The sequence below is a fragment of the Nyctereutes procyonoides genome, unplaced genomic scaffold (genome assembly GCF_905146905.1).
Source record: "Nyctereutes procyonoides isolate TBG_1078 unplaced genomic scaffold, NYPRO_anot_genome, whole genome shotgun sequence".
NCBI classification, from domain to species: domain Eukaryota; kingdom Metazoa; phylum Chordata; class Mammalia; order Carnivora; family Canidae; genus Nyctereutes; species Nyctereutes procyonoides.
This window is the reverse complement of record NW_026575125.1, coordinates 76,767,136-76,788,006: the sequence shown is the minus strand read 5'-3', so window position 1 is coordinate 76,788,006 and position 20,871 is coordinate 76,767,136. Positions and strand designations below refer to the sequence as shown.

Sequence of the window (20,871 nt, the reverse complement as noted above, 5' to 3'; positions counted from 1 at the left end):
AACTTCCAAGGTTGTTGTGAACTTTGTCGGATGGTACACTACAATACCTGACCCAATAAATGGTTGTCCTCTGAGCATCTGCTCCATTCTGTTAGATCTGGTTCATGGCTAATCTCTCACCATACCAAGCTCCTAGTTTTCATCCTCTAGAAGGGTGGCTCCATAAAATGTTCTTAGCTTGCTCAAACCACTGCTTTCAGGATGGAGAACAAGGTAGCTGACTGAGACTTTCACAAATGAACATAATGGACCTCAGAAAAATCTGTGCCCAGGAATCTCAGAGGTCTTTATACCTAGGAGTCACACCACAATTCCTTCCCAAGAACCCCTTCCCTCACCCCTAATTCAAGTCAGAAGAGTCAGCCAAGGAGTCAACGATCACCTCAGGTGATGGAAGAGAGCCACTTGAGCGGAACTGACCTGAAATTGGGCACGTTTACCATATCCTGCTGCCATGTTCTCTAACTTGCTCACCCTCATCTCTCCAAGCAGGTCTCCTGCACACCTACTTATGAAACAAACCCACAGGAATGAATGTTCTCACAGTCCAGGGAAATTTGCAGAGAAGGAAGACCAGCTTTCTGCTGATGGGACAGTGAATAGTATTTGTTCATCTCCCTATAAGGCATAGAAACATGCAAACATTTCCCTAGGACAGAGACTGGAGATCTCTTTGAGCTTGTCTGTCATTAACAGATAGCCCTATGTCATAGGCTGAAGCAGGGGTGAGAGCAATAGGGGGTAAAAAGGAAGTACAATACAATAGTGGCAGAAGAGGAAGGGGTAAAAAACACTCCTTAAACTGATACTCAAGGCCCTCCCTCCTTCCACCTAATTCTAAGCAGGATTTTTTTTTCTCCTAGTCACCCAAGGTCATGAGTAGAGTTGACCTTGTTTCTAGAGGGAGAAAACAGCCACCTGCAGGGTATGAATTGTGACACTCTGGGAAAGGCACTGCAAAGCTGCCAGAAATTCCCACCATTAGTCATGCCTATGATTTACAGAATTGAAATATCTATTAAATTGCAAATATGTTAGCTGTAAAGGGAAGCATTGGGGGCCATTATTGGTCAGGAATTCTTCATCGTATTGAGGTATTAGATGAGCTCCACCAGAAAATAAGAATCTGAGGAGATGGGCTATCGAAAAGACAGGACATGAGGACATTTGAAAGAATCAGAAAAGGGACAAAGATGTTATTCTCAGTGGGCTGGGCAGGCTAGGAAAGGCCAGGGTCACCCAGGCAGGGAAAGGGAGTCCTCAGAGGAAAGGCAAAGGAGCTGCTACAAGCTGGTTTTGGTCATGAGATTTTTGTACCTGCGACTGTGCAAAAGAACAATTATGAAATGCACAGTCAGTCATGTGAAAGTTTCCTTAATGTGGCCAAGGGCTACTGACTGCTGAGGGCTTTCCTCATTAAGTCATATGGAAGGTATAAATGAGATACATTCTCACATGATAATCAGGACACAGACATTCAGATCATGCTAACTGGATGCTCAGAACACGAAGGAGAGAGAACATATGCTAATGACTTGTTCCCCTCAGTGCTTCACACAGCACTACTTCGGGGCAGCTGCAAGGTGGGTGCTTCATCCCCAGGGCTTTTCATTTATCTGTAACATTTGAAATGAACTTGCTTCATCACCTAAATTGCTCTTCTCTGTAAGGTGATCAATTTGTCAATACCCCTCCTGTAGTACTGCATCCATAAATTGTGCCCTTCACTCTCTGCTAGAATCGACCAGTCATCTGGATGGTGTGATTAGGATGGCTTCTGAGTGCTGTTCTCCAGGCCACTTGTATTTTTTTTTCCCACTCACTGCTGGAGATGAAAATAGCGGAGCCAAGTCTGAGCCAGCCACACAGTCACTCACTTGTTGAAAAGCACTACTGAACCAAACTCTTTAAAGGCCACAGAAAGGCAGCTCCCAAACTGAATTTAGAATATAGGCATGTCTTATTTATTTAGTCCACTACAGTGATGAACAAACCAGAGATTTCTACATAAAAATCCAGACTCCTATGATCTCTTCAAAAATTAGAGAGCCTAGTAGGATTGGATCCTTAATTTTACATGATAACAAGCTAGGGCTGAGTCAGGGATTCTAATACTCTCCAACTTGCCTCTCTGTGTTGCTTCGCGCACCCATTCAGGTACATGACTTGTCTAGCTTCCAGAAGCATCTGACTATTGATTAGGGCATTGCCCTTTTGCTGGCTTGGATTCAACCATCAGCAGTAAATGCTTTTCCTTTTATAGAAGTAACAGAATCTCAGCTATTTCTTCTTTAAGCCAAAATGATGGATTGGCAAATGAACGTTTTATATAATAGATTATTTCAGGGATCTTTATTTATTTTTTTAATTTACTTATGATAGTCACAGAGAGGCAGAGACACAGGCAGAGGGATAAGCAGGCTCCATGCACCGGGAGCCCGATGTGGGATTCGATCCCTGTCTCCAGGATTGCGCCATGGGCCAAAGGCAGGCACCAAATCACTGTGCCACCCAGGGATCCCTATTTCAGGGATCTTTAGACCTGAGCTCTGAAGTCGCCAATTTGGAGTCCTCCTGTGGATGCATTTCCTCTTTTTCTGGCCCAGAAGCCAGGAATAAGGGACTATAGACAGAGTAACAATGGGATATGATAGAAAAAGCGTTATATTAGGAATCAGAAGATGCAGGTTCTAGTCGTGGCCAAGCCATTCACCATCTGCCACCCCAGGAAAAATGGTTTAAACTCTCTGAGCCACAGTTTACTCTGGGACAGGGTTATGTTATGTGATCACACAAGTTTAGGAAATGTCCTAAACTATATTTCATCCTCCTTTTGGAAAACCGTAATACATATTAGAATATGATATGCACTAAGATGTGCTGAAATGCCTTGCAAAAAAAGAAATCTGTTTAACTTTGACCCAGCAGATAAACACATTGCCACAAAACCTCTCTGTCCCCCTCCTCTCTTCTCCTTTCTCTCTTCCAGAAATAACTACTAACATCTCTTAGATTTGGAGCTCCACAGAACAAATTTTGGAAACACTGTTTGAAACACTATTTGTTATACTGAAAAAAAATTAAAATTTTCACAGATTCCAAAGAGAACATAATTCTGTCTCTACCTGTCTGCTTTCAGAACCACATTAAGAAACTTACATCCTATGTTCCTTGTTGCACAGAATAGGCACCGATTTATGTGTGACTGCTCTTTACCGATGGAATCAACATTGTTTAGCTAGACTGCTCTCCATCACTTCACTTCAACTAGCTTGAAATAATTATGATAACTACAGTGAAACTCACTAATCCATTTTTTTCTCAATATGGATTTCCATATTAATAGGGCCATTTGGTACCAAAATATGAAGCTTGACAAATTCCATCTTCTGCACATTCTTGCTTTTTTTGACACCACGCTTTTTTTGTTTCTCTCTTGCCACCATCCTAAGCTCAGATTTAATTCTGTGTCCCATTTCTACTAATCTGATCTAAGGTGCCCACTGAGAGCTATAAGGACTAGGTTCCAAAATATTAAGTGTATCCTTTTTAATGGTATCCAAATTCCTATAGGAAATTATTGAAGACCAAATAGTTAATGTCCAGAAAGGACATGATAGTGGAATAATGAGCATTATGATCAATATTTTGACATATTTTTTCAATGTATGTAATATATATTTGGTGAATGAAATTTTTTGTTTGTGCTTATTAGTGGGTAAAAAGTTATATTTGAGAGTCAGAAAGACCTAGATTGGTATCCATGCTCTGCCAATTACAAAATATGTGACCTAAGGCACACCACTTCACCTAAATTTTCTTTCTCAATAAAATGGGGACAATAACAGCCTTCACCCTCATATGATTGTTCTGAGGATTACATGAGAAAATGAATGAAAAACACAAAGCACAATGTCTGCCACACAGAGAGCTCTCAATAGATATTAGCTCTCTGAGTGCCCCTATTATGATTATTACAGTTTTGTTATATTGTCATTATTCAGTCAGAATCTCAATTCTGTTTCTTCCTCCAATTTGCCACCATATTTCCACGTTCCACTATTTTTCCTAATCCCACTTTCCCCCCAATGTCTAAGCATTAACAGTAGAGGCATAAAGAAACAAAGAGCCAGGGCCAGGAAAAGCCTGATTTCAAGCCTAATGTGAAATTGCTTCCTCTGTGTGTAAATAGCAGCCATACATCAGAGGAAGGTTGTTCTAATAAGCTATGCAGTCTCAATGACACGTACAATGCACTACAGTTAGTTATAACTTGGCAAAGTGAAATTAAAACTTTTTTTTTGACCACAAATGGAAAGGGTTTAATTTTTTTTATTTACTTATGATAGTCACAGAGAGAGAGAGAGAGAGAGAGGCAGAGACACAGGCAGAGGGAGAAGCAGGCTCCATGCACCGGGAGCCCGATGTGGGATTCGATCCCGGGTCTCCAGGATCCCGCCCCAGGCCAAAGACAGGCGCCAAACCGCTGTGCCACCCAGGGATCCCGGCAAAGGAAAATTAAAAGCACTTACTGAAGGCATGCATTTGAGCATCTTCACCAAAAACCGATCCCAATTTCCACTCTGTAATTTTACCAAGCTTTGTGTGTCCAGATTGTGTTGCTACTATTGCTTAATAATAACCTAGCAGCAAATCCTTGAAACATATCCATAGAATAAACTTCTCTTTCTAGCCATGGCATTTAGACACAAACAGATTAAGAGATTAACCTAACATGTGAAGAGTCCCAAATCTGGAACTCTAGAGCTGTTTACAATGATCAGAAGGATGGATATTATTTGCATATTCACCAAAGAACTGGTTAGTGTTTTTTCTAAGTAGCCAAGTACATTTCTAAAAAGCTGAATAAAATCATGCATTTGTGAATGATTTGCTAGGTGAATGGTGAATTATCTTCCAATACAATTAATTAGTGCCAGATTCCTGCTTGTATTCATTTTGGGAAGCCCCTATAATTTGACTGCCTTTGACCTTCTCAAGGCAGACAGTCTCCTCTAATTCCCAGAGACTCTATTACATTATCTTTTCTACTCTCCCACTCCTCTTCTTCCGTTATCACCTGTTCTATATTCTCACTATCATATAATCAGCACTCCCTTTTCTTCTTACCACTTCAACTAGCCCTCTGCACAAAATTCAATGTGAGAATAAAGGGAGAATTTCTCTAAAATAACAAAGAGCCACCTACAATATGCTATGGGAAATAAAACTGTTAGTTGTTGGCATCTTTGACAAATGACCTAAACACACTAATGTACATGTCTATTTGTTGTTAAACACTTCCCTATTCATCTGAACCCTCCAAAAGAATAAAAAGAAATGTCCACAATAATATTATACAAATCTGCAATAATTTATATATCAAAAGTATTCCAGAAAAGTTGCATTTAATTCAAATCCTATTTTAATGCAGTAGGAAACCTGGCTATTTAAAGAAATCCTATGACAAATTCTTTTATATGGAAAAAAATATTCCCTTTCACTATTATTCATATTCCCCAAATGAATGAGAACATACACTGTTTGTCCTTCTCCGATTGACTTACTTCACTCAGCATAATACCCTACAGTTCCATCCACGTTGAAGCAAATGGTGGGTATTTGTCGTTTCTAATGGCTGAGTAATATTCCATTGTATACATAAACCACATCTTCTTTATCCATTCATCTTTCAATGGACACCAAGGCTCCTTCCACAGTTTGGCTATTGTGGACATGGCTGCTAGAAACATCGGGGTGCAGGTGCCCAGGCGTTTCATTGCATCTGAATCTTCGGGGTAAATCCCTAACAGTGCAATTGCTGGGTCGTAGGGCAGGTCTATTTTTAATTCTTTGAGGAACCTCCACACAGTTTTCCAGAGTGGCTACACCAGTTCACATTCCCACCAACAGTGTAAGAGTGTTCCCTTTTCTCCGCATCCTCTCCAACATTTGTTGTTTTCTGCCTTGTTCATTTTCCCCATTCTCACTGGTGTGAGGTGGTATCTCATTGTGGTTTTGATTTGTATTTCCCTGATGGCAAGTGATGCAGAGCATTTTCTCATGTGCATGTTGGCCATGTCTATGTCTTCCTCTGTGAGATTTCTCTTCATGTCTTTTGCCCATTTCATATAAATGTGTTTTATTTGGTAAAGATCTTTCCCTGGTTTACAACAGAGGCTTAAGAATTCTTAACACATAAAGTTAGGGAAATATACAATTTTTCCAAAGTGGAGCTGTGTGTTTTCTTCACTCGTTGTAAAGTAAAAATTTCAAATAAACATTTTTGTTTTAAAAAAATAATAATAATAATTTCATAAGACCAATGGTTACCTTCTAATTCATCAGTTTTGAATATCTGGATCTTTTTATAGCTGATCCATTTAAAGCAAGTAGCACCTACACACTTCAAAAACTACTTGTTTTGGGATCCCTGGGTGGCGCAGCAGTTTGGCGCCTGCCTTTGGCCCAGGGCGTGATCCTGGAGACCTGGGATCAAATCCCACGTCGGGCTCCTGGTACATGGAGCCTGCTTCTCCCTCTGCCTGTGTCTCTGCCTCTCTCTCTGTGTGTGACTATCATAAATAAAAATTAAAAAATGAAAAAAACTGCTTGTTTTACTGAAAAAATATTTCTCAAATACATAAATTTAAAAAGAATGGTCAGAAAGTAACCTCTTAAATTTTTTATTATCTTTTAAGGTTTGCATACTTGCAATATACAATTTTAAAGAACTTCTATCTACATAATTTTGTAATTAACCAATCCTATTAATTTTATGTTGAAATACCTATTCCATGCCTGTGTATTGCTAAACTGAAAACAAGTATGAGTGGGTTACTTTTAAAAATAATTAAAGATTTTTTTATTCATGAAAGACACACAGAGAGAGGCAGAGACACAGGCAGAGGGAGAAGCAGGCTCCATGCAGGGATCCTGCCATGGGACTCGATCTGGGATTCTCCAGGATCACTCCCTGGGCCGAAGGCAGACGCCAAACCACTGAGCCACCCAGGGATTCCCAAGAGTGGGTTACTTTTTAAATAATCACAGCCTTATATTTTGAATCACAAGAGGACAAGCTGTTTGCTTTGTAATTCCAAACATAAAAAGCACAATATAACTTATATAAAAATTAAAAATAAATTTTCACAGAGCAACATCTTAAACCTCTATACCAGGAGACCATTTTGTTTCTACATCAAGCATAATATTTGAAGTATGTTAATAAATACATAAACTTGATATCTTCTTATATGAATGATAACAACTGACCCAAGGACAATTGTTAACTATTTTTTCTCCAGCATGTGATACATGCTCAGTATATTTTTCCTCAAACGATAAATGAAAAATTACTGTTTCAGTAGGTGAGGCTGCTTCATCCCCATATTCTCTTGACAGATTTCCCTTGGTGACCAAGGAGTCATATTTTCATGACAGCTCTTAGGAAGTTAGGTAAAACAATTGTGGGCCTATGAAAATGAGTTTGGTGTGTGTGTATGTGAACTAACATGCTCACAAGAAAATCAAACCCGTGAGTGACTTCTTTAGCATTAATCTCTCAGCTATTGTTTCTCAAAGCATAATCCTTGGAAGACATACAACAGAATTACCTGGACAAAAAAGCATGTTCCCATTCTTACTAATGTATTGAACTAGAATCTGGAGGAGGGAGACGGAACCTGTATTTAAAGAACCTCATCTTTATCCCACCTGGGTCCCTCCACATGATTCTGATGTGCATTAAAGTTTGAAAACCTCTGGGAGGTAGAGTTGAAGTGAAATTTTAAATCCATAGTTTAACTATACTAAAAGTTTAGGGCAAGTGAATTAACACCTTATAAAATACCCAAAAGAAGTAGTTCTAGCTCTGTTTTTCCAGAATCTAAAAAGAAACTAAAAAAGTAAATGTGTTGTCACCATAACCCATTAGATGGAAGCATAAAAGAGGTTTAGTGTAAACTCTACTCTGATCCAATTTAAGACTCAAACCCAATACTATAATGCTACAGATTTTCGTAAATAATTCCCAATGGAAGTGTTCCGCAAACAACTGATACAGATTGTGTGACTGTAGTCAAAATGATGATACTGCAAGGATTTGTGCATGGTCAGATCACTTATTAATGATGTATAATGGCCTGGGTGATTCTTATCCTTGAATGATACAGGAAGTCTACTTCACATTGATGAAACTAGAAATCAACCAAAGGCAGATCTTTCCTATTTGGGTTTGTCCCTTTAGGGTAGTTATTATAAAACCTCATAGAGGAAAGGATATGCAATTCTAATCAAAAGGATAATTTAAACCTCCACAGAAGTTACTCTACAAATTCAGACTAAGTAGAACTGCCATATATTAGGATATAAAATGAACTAAAGCATATGTATATTAGTTTCTAATTAAATATTTTTTAAATATTTATTTATGGGGCATCTAAGTGGCTCAGTCATTTAAGTGTCTGCCTTTGGCTCAGGTCATGATCACAGAGTCCTGGAATTAAGTCCTATGTTGGGCTCCTTGCTGAGCAGGAAGCCTGCTTCTCCCTCTTCCACTCCCCTTGCTAGTGTTCTCTCTCTCTCTCTCTCTCAAATAAATAAATAAATAAATAAATAAAATATTTAAAACATATATATTTATTTATCTGACAGAGAGAGAAAGGGAGAGAAAATGTGCAGTGGGGGAAGGGCAAAGGGAAAGGGGGAGACAAATTTAAGCAGATTCCATGCTGAGTTCAGAGCCTGATATAGGGCTCAATCTTATAAATCTGAGGTCATGACCTGACCCAAAACCAAGAGTTGGACTTTTTATTAACTGTTCCACCCAGGTGCCCCTCTAATAAAATATTTTGTATTCCTTGTGTTAACATTCAGAATTTTGAAAAAAGACAGAGCAAACTTCTGAGTCTCAAGGATCAAAAACTTAATTAAATATGAGTTACAGCAATGAACTTACTCAACAAGTGTCATTATTAGTAAATGGATCTGTATTCCTAACATTAGTGTGAATATGTTATAATTAACCAACTAGCTGATGTGAACATTACATAGTTAAACAGGTAATGCCCAAGAGCATCAGCCATAAATTAATTAATTAATGCAATCAATATTACAATTGTCTGGATAATGTCAAATTTTACTATGGCTCAGGTTTTAGCCACAATACAAACGTGTGTGAACACTTACACACACACACACACACACAATCTAACATATATATAAAGAAGAAAAAATTAGGCAAGGTTTGCTCAGGAACAATAGCAGGTAGACTTTTGTCATGAAGTTTTTTAGGGTGCATCACACTCATCATCAGGGATAACTTTCATGGTATTAGGTTCTGTCACATGTCCCTAAAAATTACTTTCTAACATTCTCCACAAGATAAGAATATCCTGAGTTTCTCTCTTCCATTTGGTGTGAGTAGAATTACTAGTTTATACTTTACTTTTGCTTCAGATTTAAAATACACACATACACACTATTTGTTTGGAGTTGCTCCATTTAAGAATCACTAGAGGCACACAATAACATCAGTCATTTATAAGCAATTTTGTATAAATTATATTCTGGATGCAGTCCAAAAGGATGTCATTCCAAAAGCCTGACTGAATCTCAGTCTGAAGCAGGCAGGCATTACCTACAAGGATATTCTACATATGGGTTAAGTCAACATTCTGAAGTGGTTCCAGAATATCTTTTCTGAGATGCTTAGTAACAGTCAATGATATCTTGAAGAGTAAAGAACTTTTCATAAAGGCAGAGAACAGATATGCAGCAATTAGGCTCATGTTCCCTAAATCAATTGCCCATATTCTACATATAGTTTATCAGTACAACGTATTCAATGTAAGCTTTCCAACCATTGATTTGCAGCCAATTCTAAATTCACTGCAAGTTCATTCTTTGTTTTGGAAACAACTTCTTCCCATACCAAATTATACTTAAAATTTCATTTGCCATAATTTGGTGGAACCAATTCTTACCTGTAACTTTCAATTCAGTTGTTCGTCTTACAAGTTTTCCTTCAAACTTAAGTTCACAAGTATAATTTCCTCCATCTTCTTCTTGAACTTCTTGGATTAGAAGAGTGTTTCCTTTCTGTATTATTATACTTCTCCACATTTTTGGCTTGCATTCCTGCATAGAAAATATTTACAAGAAAGCAAAAAATTAAACTTCTCATCAAGTCTTGGTACTGGCAAGTTAGTACTTTCACTTTGTTTGTACTCCTCTTTAACTTTCATAATATATACCTAAAGTTAAGTCAATGATCAGAAAAAAATCACAAATGCGTCTTAGTGTGTACAATTAAAATATCACAACTATTAGCCTAAGACCTACTTTAGAGGCCTGATCCCAAGTGCAGAAAGTCTTTATAGAGATATTTTGCAAAAAAAAAAATGGAAAAGCATACAAACTCCCCAAAGGGCAAAAGAGGTAGAGTGGAATCTTAAAAATTGCTAAATACCATTATAAAGCCCTGTTTTTGTTTTTGTTTTCTATTTGACAGGGATATTTTCAAAGAGTCCTAAGAGAATAGTGTTCATTTAGCAACATAGTATACTACAAGGGAGCCTTAGGCATTATTAAAAATTTATGATAGGATTTTATGTTGTCAATGTAGTTTACAATGGTTTTATTAATCATTTCTTATAGTTGAAAACTAATGCTAATATTCCGGAGTCTCCCTCTTCATAATCAAGAGATCCATTTGGGTGGGTGGGGATGAGGGCAAAGGGTCTAGAAAATTAGGCTTAGTCAGTTCTCTAGAAATATAGCTAGGTAAAATAAGTACACATTTTGTTCTAGTAATGAAATACAGCAGTTACCCACTTATTTTCTGAATTCAGTGATATATGACCAGATTATATTATTTGGGTTTGGAAGACAATTTTTCTATACTCCTGATGGGAATATGAGAGAGTCTCACTCCTCGGATTGGACTTCTCTAGAAAAGATTAACACTTTTTCAGAGAGTGACAAGGACACAGCAATAACCAAGTATGTAGGAATATTCAGCCAAGTGGCTTTGCCTTTTGTGAATTTTCACAGACTACTTTTTAGATATGGTTCCAGTTTGTCTACCACTCATCTCAAATGTTCAGCCAAAGTGGTGGCCAAAAGCTATACAAACATCAAGAGAAGGTGTAGGGGACAGCTGTGAGGTGGTGCTGAATAATCAAGGAAAAAATACTTTATCATCTAAACTCTGAATCTGTCAGTCAAGGCAATTGTGAGGACAATGATGTAAATAATTGTTAAGAGAACTTTTCTCTTTTCCCAACATCTCTACTACTCCTCCCCCCCCCCACTCCTGCTCACCACACATATATCCTAAACATTCGCACAAAGGTAGAATCAGAGCTGACTCTCACAGTTCTGCAGATTTGTGTACATGCATGCACACACGTGTGTGTAAAATGACTTGAAAAAAATGAGTATTCATTTAGTAGTTTCTTACTTGTAACAGATTTTTTCTTTTGTGATAAGCAGGGGTTTCGGCAACAAAACAAAAAAATTGGCACTTAAGTTCACAGGTATGATATTTAAGAGATATGCTTGCTTTATGTCCAATACAAATACCTACACACATTGTCAGAGAATAAATAAAAGTAATACTATCTAGAGGATCTAGATATAAGGCTGCTTCACTCCCTAGGGTCTTTCCAAAGAACAGTTAAGGGGCTGTCTGAAATTATATTACATAGCACGTCTGGCAAGGTTATCACCTATATGAAATTGGCTTCTGAGTTAAACCTTGGGATATAAGGTTTCTGGGAAAATGAAAAAGAAAGTCTGAACAAAAAGAAAAAAATAGTCCAGCTGCCACTATCATTATACAATAATAATCCACAATTATTTTCGCATTGCTTCAAACTCTGATAGACTCAGATTTCTAAAGAATCATTCTGAAGGTTATTAAACAAAAATATGGTCCCTCTGGGCATTTTGAGAGGAAAGGAAAATGAAAACTGAGCTGCTTCACTTTCACATAGTAGTGGTGGGGGTGGGCAAATGAGCCCACACACTCATTGTATTCAAAGACAAACGACATTGTTTTCTAATGTCATATTTGGGGCGAGTCCATATGCAATTAGCTCTAACCATTTTCATTTTCCCTGCACACTGCTTTGATTTCTTTTTTCCCTGGGAAGTAAAATCTAAAGAATAGGAGTTAGAAAATAACCTCTGATGAAGAACAGCCTGGAATCTTAACACATTCTTTGGGCTAGATCAACTGCTTTCCAAGTTGCCATGTAGCCTTATAAAAGATTATTTGTACCCAATAGGGTTTTTTTAAGATTTTATTTATTTATTAATGTGAGACACACAGAGAGAAGCAGAGACATAGGCAGAGGGAGAAGCAGGCTCCTGACAAGGAGAACAATGCGGGACTCGATCCTGGACCTTGGGATCACATCCTGCGCCAAAGGCAGAGACACTCAACCGCTGAGTCACCCAGGCGTCCCGTACCCAATAGGATTTTGTGGATTTTATAAAAAACTATGGCATAGTAAAATGTTATTGTCAGGCCATCCCCACCCTTCTGGAGAGACAATGTAGTATAGATGAAAAGGCGAACTGTTGTCAGAGCAAGACAGCTCAAGGTCAAAATCTGGGATTCACCCAAGTTCTGTGATCTTGGGCAAATTTGTTTAAGTACTTTAGGTATCAGATTTTTACTCTGCATATGAGGATAACATATACTACCATGTAAGCAGCCAGAGCCCAGAGGCTTGCAGAGTTTATTCATTACACTCTGATTGAGCAGCACTATATATGGTGGTCATCCAGCACAGTGAATGCTTTCCATTCCAAAACTTTCACATTCTTGGATTATATCTCCTCCAAACCTCCAACTCACTTTGGTGAAAACTGGTGCTAATGGACTAATCAGGTGAAAACCAATCTCAACTAATTGGTTAACCATGCCCAGGAACATAATACTTTAACCCACTGAAAATGTATAGCTCTTACGAGGCCACTCCAGCACTAATCCTAGCAGGTGGGTAGAGGAACTATACTTTGTTCAGAAGAGGCTTATAGACAACCATCCTGCGCCCACCAAACCATCCTCTACAAAATTATCTCACTGGCTAGCCTTCACATATCTGGATACCTATATCAAACCTCAGAAGTCTACCATGTTTTTTACTCCACTATTTGCATCATCTCTCCCTTAAACTACAGCTGCCAGGCTTACTACAGTCATTGTTTCTCTCCTGTCCTCAATCTTTCTATGACCTCTTTTCTTCTGAACAGGCCATATCACATTGCTCCACACCCATTTAATTTTGACAGCCTGTTAGGTAAAGAAATTTGAGACATGTAAATCATGTCTCAAAATGGTTGTTTATTTGAGACAAGGAAAAACCATCAAAGCCTCAAATATGAGCAGGCCCCTAATATTGGTTCTCTGAGATCATTAACATAAACTTGATCAACTTGAAGGTTTTGCTGAGGGCCAGCCTTGCTGGAGGTACCTAAATTCAACAAACAGCTCCAGTTCATGGGCTGGCTAAGCCCTCAGAGCAGTTTGTTGTAGGACATCCTTGTTCAGTCAAAATAATGTCAATCCTTAAAGTCCAGCTTCCTTCCCTCCCTGCCAGCTTTCTTGAGTGGCATGTGTCCCTTGCCAGTATTTACTAGGTTGGGAGCCCAGGATGTTCAATAGAAAGATCTGTTGAAAGACAGGAAACAACAAATGTTGGAGAGGATGTGGAGAAAGGGGATCCCTCTTGCACTGTTGGTGGGAATGTGAACTGGTACAGCCACTCTGGAAAACTGTGTGGAGGTGCCTCAAAGATTTAAAAATAGAGCTACCCTATGACCCAGCAATTGCACTGTTAGGGATTTACCCCAAAGATACAGATGCAGTGAAACTGCAGGACACCTGTACTCCAACGTTTATAGCAGCAATGTCCACAGTAGCCAAACTGTGGAAGGAACCTCAGTGTCCATCGAAAGATGAATGGATAAAGAAGATGTGGTCTATGTATACAATGGAATATTACTCAGCCATTAGAAATGACAAATACCCACCATTTACTTCAACGTGGATGGAACTGGAGGGTATTATGCTGAGTGAAATAAGTCAATCAGAGAAGGATAAACATTATATGGTCTCATTCATTTGGGGAATATAAAAAATAGTGAAAGGGAATAAAGGAGAAAGGAGACAAAATGAGTGAAAGTATCAGTGAGGGTACAGAAAATGAGAGACTCCTAACTCTGGGAAATAAACAAGGGGTAGTGGAAAGGGAGGTGGGTGGGGAGATGGGGTGACTGGGTGACGGGCACTGAGGGGGGACTTGATGGGATGAGCACTGGGTGTTATGCTATATGTTGGCAAATCAAACTCAAAGAAAAAAATATTTTTCCAAAAGTTATTCGAAAAATAATTAGATCTCTGAGTCATACCATGTTTAATAAAAGTACCAGATGAATTATAAGGAGGTAATTTCATCTACTAAAATAATACTTTAGGAAAGACCATTTTTAAATCCCGTCACTCATAACAATAATTTAAGCTTCCAAAGTTAAGAGCTTTATATTGATTTATCTTGCTATACATTTTGACAGTTTTCATAATAGGAGAAGAAAGTCACTGGAGATTTTATACTACCACAGCCCAAATGACCAACACTTTTTTGCTAAAAAGTAGTCTGGCAAAATTCTTAGGGATTCTGAATCCCTTTGGTAATGATATTACTGTGTACCTTCTTTTGTAACCATAAAATTGCATTTCATCCTTAAACTTTTAATCTGTTAACTAGAATTTTCAAAGATATTTTTATACAGAAGGGATGGGCTGTGAAACCCATGAAGGCTTCAGTTTAGTGTGCCTTAAAACTGGTGAGTTACACATGATTTAAGTCCCATTTATCCTTGTTTTTATTCCTAGATATGGTATTAGAAGTCAAAGAGGGGTTCTTTACTATTGGTAAATTACAAAGATGATGGGTTAATGTGAGAGGAATGGTGATTTGAAATATATAAGCACCTGTCTTTGATCGAGGGATGTGGATTCTGGTTACCATTCCACCATTAATGTGGATAAGTAATTAATTGTATGTCACTGAACCTCTGTTTCCTCACATATAAAATAGATGTAATAATGTCTGCCATACATCCCATACATCTTATAAAAATTTAATGACTAAGTCCTTACTTGATATTTGCTGCTACTATAAAAAGGAAAATGTTACAAAAGAAGCTAAAAAAATAGTTATCTAATACTCTAGTTGGGAATTTAAGATTTTTTTTAAAAGTCATATTATTTTGTATAATGTACAAACATAAAACTTATCCTTTTTACCCATATAATTTGACGTGTTTTGGCAAATGTATGCAACAAAATTGAGATTATAGAATGTTTCTATCATTCCCAAGTTCCTCCATGTCACTTTGTAATCAATTCCCTCTTCTTAGCCCCTGTCCTTGGTAAAAACTCATCTGTTTTCTGTTCTTATTGTTTTGCGGAATGTTATATAAATGGAATAGTATTATATGTAGCTTTCTGTTCCTGTCTCCTTTCACTAAGTATAATTCATTTGAGATTTGTCTATGTTGTGGTATATATCAATAGTTCATTTCTTTCACTAGTAAGTAGTAGTCCAGTATTCTACTGTAGAAATATATCACTGTTTAGCCATGCCATTCATTGTTTTTAAAAATTTTATTTATTTAAGAGACAGAGAGAGAGAGAGAGAGAGAGAGAGAGAGAGAACACGAGCAGGGTAGAGGCAGAAGCAGACTCCCCACTGAGCAGGGAGCCTGACATGGGGCTCAATCCCAGGACCCCAGGATTGTGACCTGAGCCAAAGGCAGATGTTTAATGACCTGAGCCACCCAGGCATCCCTAGCCATTTATTGTTGAAGAGCATTTGGGATGCTTCTAGTTTTTGGCAATTAGGAATAAAGGTCTTATAAGTTGAGTTTTGACTATACAATTTCTTGATTTATCAAAATAATCTATTTTGTCAATTTTTATAATCTTATTTTGATGTGTATGCTTTTCTCAAACTTAACAGGAGTTTGCTGTTGATCTTTACTAAATTGTTATAAGAATCCAGGCTTAGGAGGGGCTTCCTTTATATCCTCAATAATATTCAAGGGATTAAAAACAGATCAAAACAAATTAAAGCCTCTTAAGCAACGTCTCTTTCTACAGGCTGAGTATCTTTTTCATATCCGCTCAAATGATCTTTGAGAAATGCACATCTGATTGTAGGATGCCACTATTTAAAGCAATCCATTGATTCCATGAAACCGTTTGGTCAGTAGCTCCTTTCTTTTGAGTGTTTACAGAGCCTGACACTGTTTCAAGCATATTCATTTATTACCTAATTTAATTCATAGAACAGAATTACAGGTAATACAGTGAGTTAGATTATACAGTTGCAGACCTGGGATTTGAACCCTGCCCATATGTAGGCTCTTTAGCATCTGGTCTCTGCCTACTTACTGCCACTGTCAATGATACAACTATTCAGAATTTTTTTGCTTACTCCATGTGATTACACAGCTGAATGCTTCACATGTTGATCTCTCTGTCCTACATGTCTTACCTGCCAAACTTTTATATACTGTTTAAAACTAGGCTCAGGGGAGGAGGGGGCAAGATGGCGGAAGAGTAGGGTCCCCAAGTCACCTGTCCCCACCAAATTACCAAGATAACTTTCAAATCATCCTGAAAACCTATGAATTTGGCCTGAGATTTAAAGAGAGAACAGCTGGAAGAATATAGTGAGAAGATTTTGTGCTTCTATCAAGGTAGGAAGACGGAAAAAAATAATAATAATAAGCAAATAAAAAAGCATCCAAGGGGAGGGGCCCCCGCGAGGACCCAGTCTAAGGCCGCGGGGCGAGAGCCCCCAGGGCAGGAAAGCCCCATCCCGGAGAAAAGGAGCTTCACCAATCTTCCCAGACGGAAAGGTGCTCGCAGGGATTTGGAGCAGGACCCCAGGAGGGGCGGGGATGCCCTCAGGCTCCCTGGGACACTAACAGAGAAACTGCGTCCTGGGGAGAGCAGGCCATACCCCGCGGCCCAGCTCCCTAAAGGGCTGCAGTGCGCGCCTGGCTGGGCCTGGGAGGAGCTCGGAGGCGGGTCGGGCAGAGGGGGCTCTGTGGCCCGGGAGCGTGATTACAGTGGCACAGGCTCCGGAGCCCAGGGTGCTGGGTGACACAGCCCAAGATCTGGTGCTCTTCCCCGGACAGGCAGAGGGCGGGAGGACACAGGAAAGCAAGGACGCTCCTGCCACCGAGCAGCCCGGAGCTGTGCAGATCGGCGGCCCCCGCCCCCCCCCCCCCCCCGAGCATCCAGGCCCCTGCGGACTGGGAGCTATGATAGTTACTGCGGAGCTGACCCAGGGCTGGAGAGCTGGCCACCGCCACTGTTGTTGTTCTTCCTGGGGCCTCACAGGATAAACAACTCCCACTGAGCCTTGCACCAGGCAGGGGGTTGAGCAGCTCCCCCAGGTGCACACACCTGAGAATCAGCACAGCAGGCCCCTCCCCCAGAAGACCAGTTAGAAGGACAGGGGAAAAGCAAGTTATTCACCAAGCAGCACTGGAAAGTTCCAGGGGAAGTCGAGGGATTTACAGTATATAGAATCAGAGGATACTCCCCCTTATTTTTTGTTTTCTGTTTGCTTCCCAACCCCCTTTTTTTCTTTCTTTTTTCATCTTCTTTTTTACTTTTTCTCTTCTCTCTTTTTCTCCTTTTTCCATGATAACTTGTTTTTGGCCACTCTTCACTGAGCTAAATGACTAGAAGGAAAAACTCACTGCAAAAGAATCAGAAACAGTCCTCTCTCCCACAGAGTTGCAAAATTTGGCTTACAATTCGATGTCAGAAAGCCAATTCAGAAGCACAATTATAAAGCTACTGGTGGCTCTAAAAAAGCATAAAGGATTCAATAGACTTCATGACTGCAGAATTTAGATCTAATCAGGCAGAAATTAAAAATCAATTAAATGAAATGCAATCCAAACTAGAGGTCCTAACGATGAAGGTTAATGAGGAAGATGAAAGAGTGACATAGAAGAAAAGTTGATGGCAAGGAAAGAAGCTGAGGAAAAAAGAAAAAAACAATTAAAAGACCATGAGGAAAGGTTAAGGGAAATAAATGACAGCCTAAGAAGGAAAAATCTATGTTTAATTGGAGTTCCAAAGGGCGCCGAAAGGGACAGAGGGCCAGAATATGTATTTGAACAAATCATAGCTGAAAACTTTCCTAACCTGGGAAGAGAAACAGGAAATAGATCCCCCCTAAAATCAATAAAAACCGCTCAAAACCTGACATTTAATAGTGAAACTTGCAAATTCCGAAGATAAAGAGAAGATCCTTAAAACAGCAAGAGACAAGAAATCTCTAACTTTTATGGGGAGAAATATTAGAATAACAGCAGACCTCTCCACAGTGACCTGGCAGGCCAGAAAGGGCTGGCAGGATATATTCAGGGTCCTAAATGAGAAGAACCTGCAGCCAAGAATACTTTATCCAGCAAGGCTCTCATTCAGAATAGAAGGAGAGATAAAGAGCTTCCAAGATAGGCAGAAACTGAAAGAAAATGTGACCACCCAGCCGGCTCTGCAAAAAATACTGAGGAGGACTCTGTAAAAGAAAGAGAATGTCCAAGGGAACAATCGATAAAAACAGGGACTGAATAGGTATCATGATGACACTAAATTCATATCTTTCAATAACTCTGAATGCGAATGGACTTAATGACCCGAAAAAAAGGTGCAGGGTTTCAGACTGGATAAAAAAGCAGGACCCATCTATTTGATGTCTACAAGAGACTCATTTTAGATATAAGGACACCTACAGCCTGAAAATGAAAGGGTTGAGAACCATTTACCATTCAAACTGTCCTCAAAAGAAAGCAGGGGTAGCCATCCTTATATCAGATGAATTAAAGTTTATCCCGAGGACTGTAGTAAAAGATGAAGAGGGACACTATATCATACTTAAAGGATCTACCCAAGAAGAGGACCTAACAATCATCAATATATATGCCCCGAATGTGGGAGCTGCCAAGAATATCAATCAATTAATAACCAAAGTTAAGACATACTTAGATAGTAATACATTTATACTTGGTGACTTGAACGTAGCACTTTCTACAAGTGACAGATCTTCTAAGCACAACATCTCAGAGAAAAAAGAGCTTTAATTGACACACTGGACCAGATGGATTTCACAGATATTTACAGAACTTTACATCCCAATGCAACTGAATACACATTCTTCTCAAGTGAACGTGGAACTTTTTCCAGAATAGACCACATACTGGGTCACAAATCAGGTCTTAACCAATACCAAAAGATTGGGATCGTCCCCTGCATATTTTCAGAACATAATCCTTTGAAATTAGAACTAAATCACAAGAAGAAGTTTGGAAGGATTTCAAACACGTGGAGGTTAAAGACCATCCTGCTAAAAGATAAAAGAGTCAACCAGACAATTAGAGAACAATTAAAAAGATTCATGGAAAATAATGAGAATGAAGATACAACCATTCAAAATCTTTGGGATGCAGCAAAAGCAGTCCTAAGGGGGAAATACATCGCAATACAAGCATCCATCCAAAAACTGGAAAGTACTCAAATACAAAAGCTAGCCTTGCACCTAAAGGAGCTGGAGAAAAAGCAGCAAATAGATCAGCAAATAGTTTGGCTACTGTGGACATTGCTGCTAAACATTGGGGTGCAGGTGTCCTGCAGTTTAACTGCATCTGTATCTCTGGGGTAAATCCCCAGCAGTGCAATTGCTGGGTCATAGAGCAGTTCTATTTTGAGCTCTTTGAGGAACCTCCACACAGTTTTCCAGAGCGACTGTACCAGTTCACATTCCCACCAACAGTGTAAGAGGGTTCCCATTCTCCACATCCTGTCCAACATTTATTGTTTCCTGTCTCGATAATGTTCACCATTCTCACTGGTGTGAGGTGGTATCTCATTGTGGTTTTGATTTGTATTTTCCTGATTGCAAGTGATGTGGAGCATTTTCTCATCTTTGTTGCCCATGTCTTCTTCGGTAAAATTTCTGTTCATGTCTTTTTCCCATTTCATGATTGGATTGTTTGTTTCTTTGCTGTTGTGGTTAATAAGTTCTTTATAGATCTTGGATGCTAGCCCTTTAATTGATATATATTTGCAAATATCTTCTCCCATTCTGTAGGTTGTCTTTGAGTTTTGTTGACTGTTTCTTTTGCTGTGCAGAAGCTTTTAAACTTAAGTCCCAATAGTTCATTTTTACTCTTCTTTCCCCTGTCTTTATATATGTACCTTGCAAGAAGTTGCTGTGGCCAAGTTCCAAAAGGGTGTTGCCAGGGTTCTCCTCTAGGATTTTGATGGAATCTTGTCTCACATTTAGATCTTTCATCCACTTGAGCTTATCTTTGTGTATAGTGTAACAGAATGGTCTAGTTTCATTCTGCATATGGACGTCCAATTTTCCCAGCACCATTTATTGAAGAGACTGTCTTCTTCCAGGGGATAGCCATTCCTGCTTTGTTGAATATTAGTTGACTATTAGAGTTCAGGGCCAATTTCTGGGTTCTCTATTCTGTTCCAATGATCTATGTGTCTGTTTTTGTGCCATACCATACTGCAATAATGATCACAGTCTGTAGTACAACTTGAAATACAGCATTGTGATGCTCCGGCCTCTGGTTTTCTTTTTAAATATCCCCCTGGCTATTCGGGGTCTTTTCTGATTCCACACAAATCTTAAGATTATTTGTTCCGACTCTCTGAAGAAAGTCCATGATATTTTGATAGGGATTGAACAGAATGTGTAAAGTGCCATGGGTAGCATTGACATTTTCACAATATTAATTCTTCCAATCCATGAGAAT

General features: G+C 39.0%; 1 protein-coding gene across 1 annotated transcript in view; it reads right to left on the bottom strand.

Moving 5' to 3' along the window:
- The window catches only part of IL1RAPL2 (interleukin 1 receptor accessory protein like 2), a 677,226-nt gene that overhangs the window by 580,600 nt on the left and 75,755 nt on the right, over positions 1–20,871 (bottom strand). Inside the window, exon 4 of the mRNA XM_055338078.1 lies at positions 9,987–10,140. Coding sequence (XP_055194053.1) covers positions 9,987–10,140 — 154 coding nt within the window. The remainder of the gene's footprint in view (positions 1–9,986; positions 10,141–20,871) is intronic.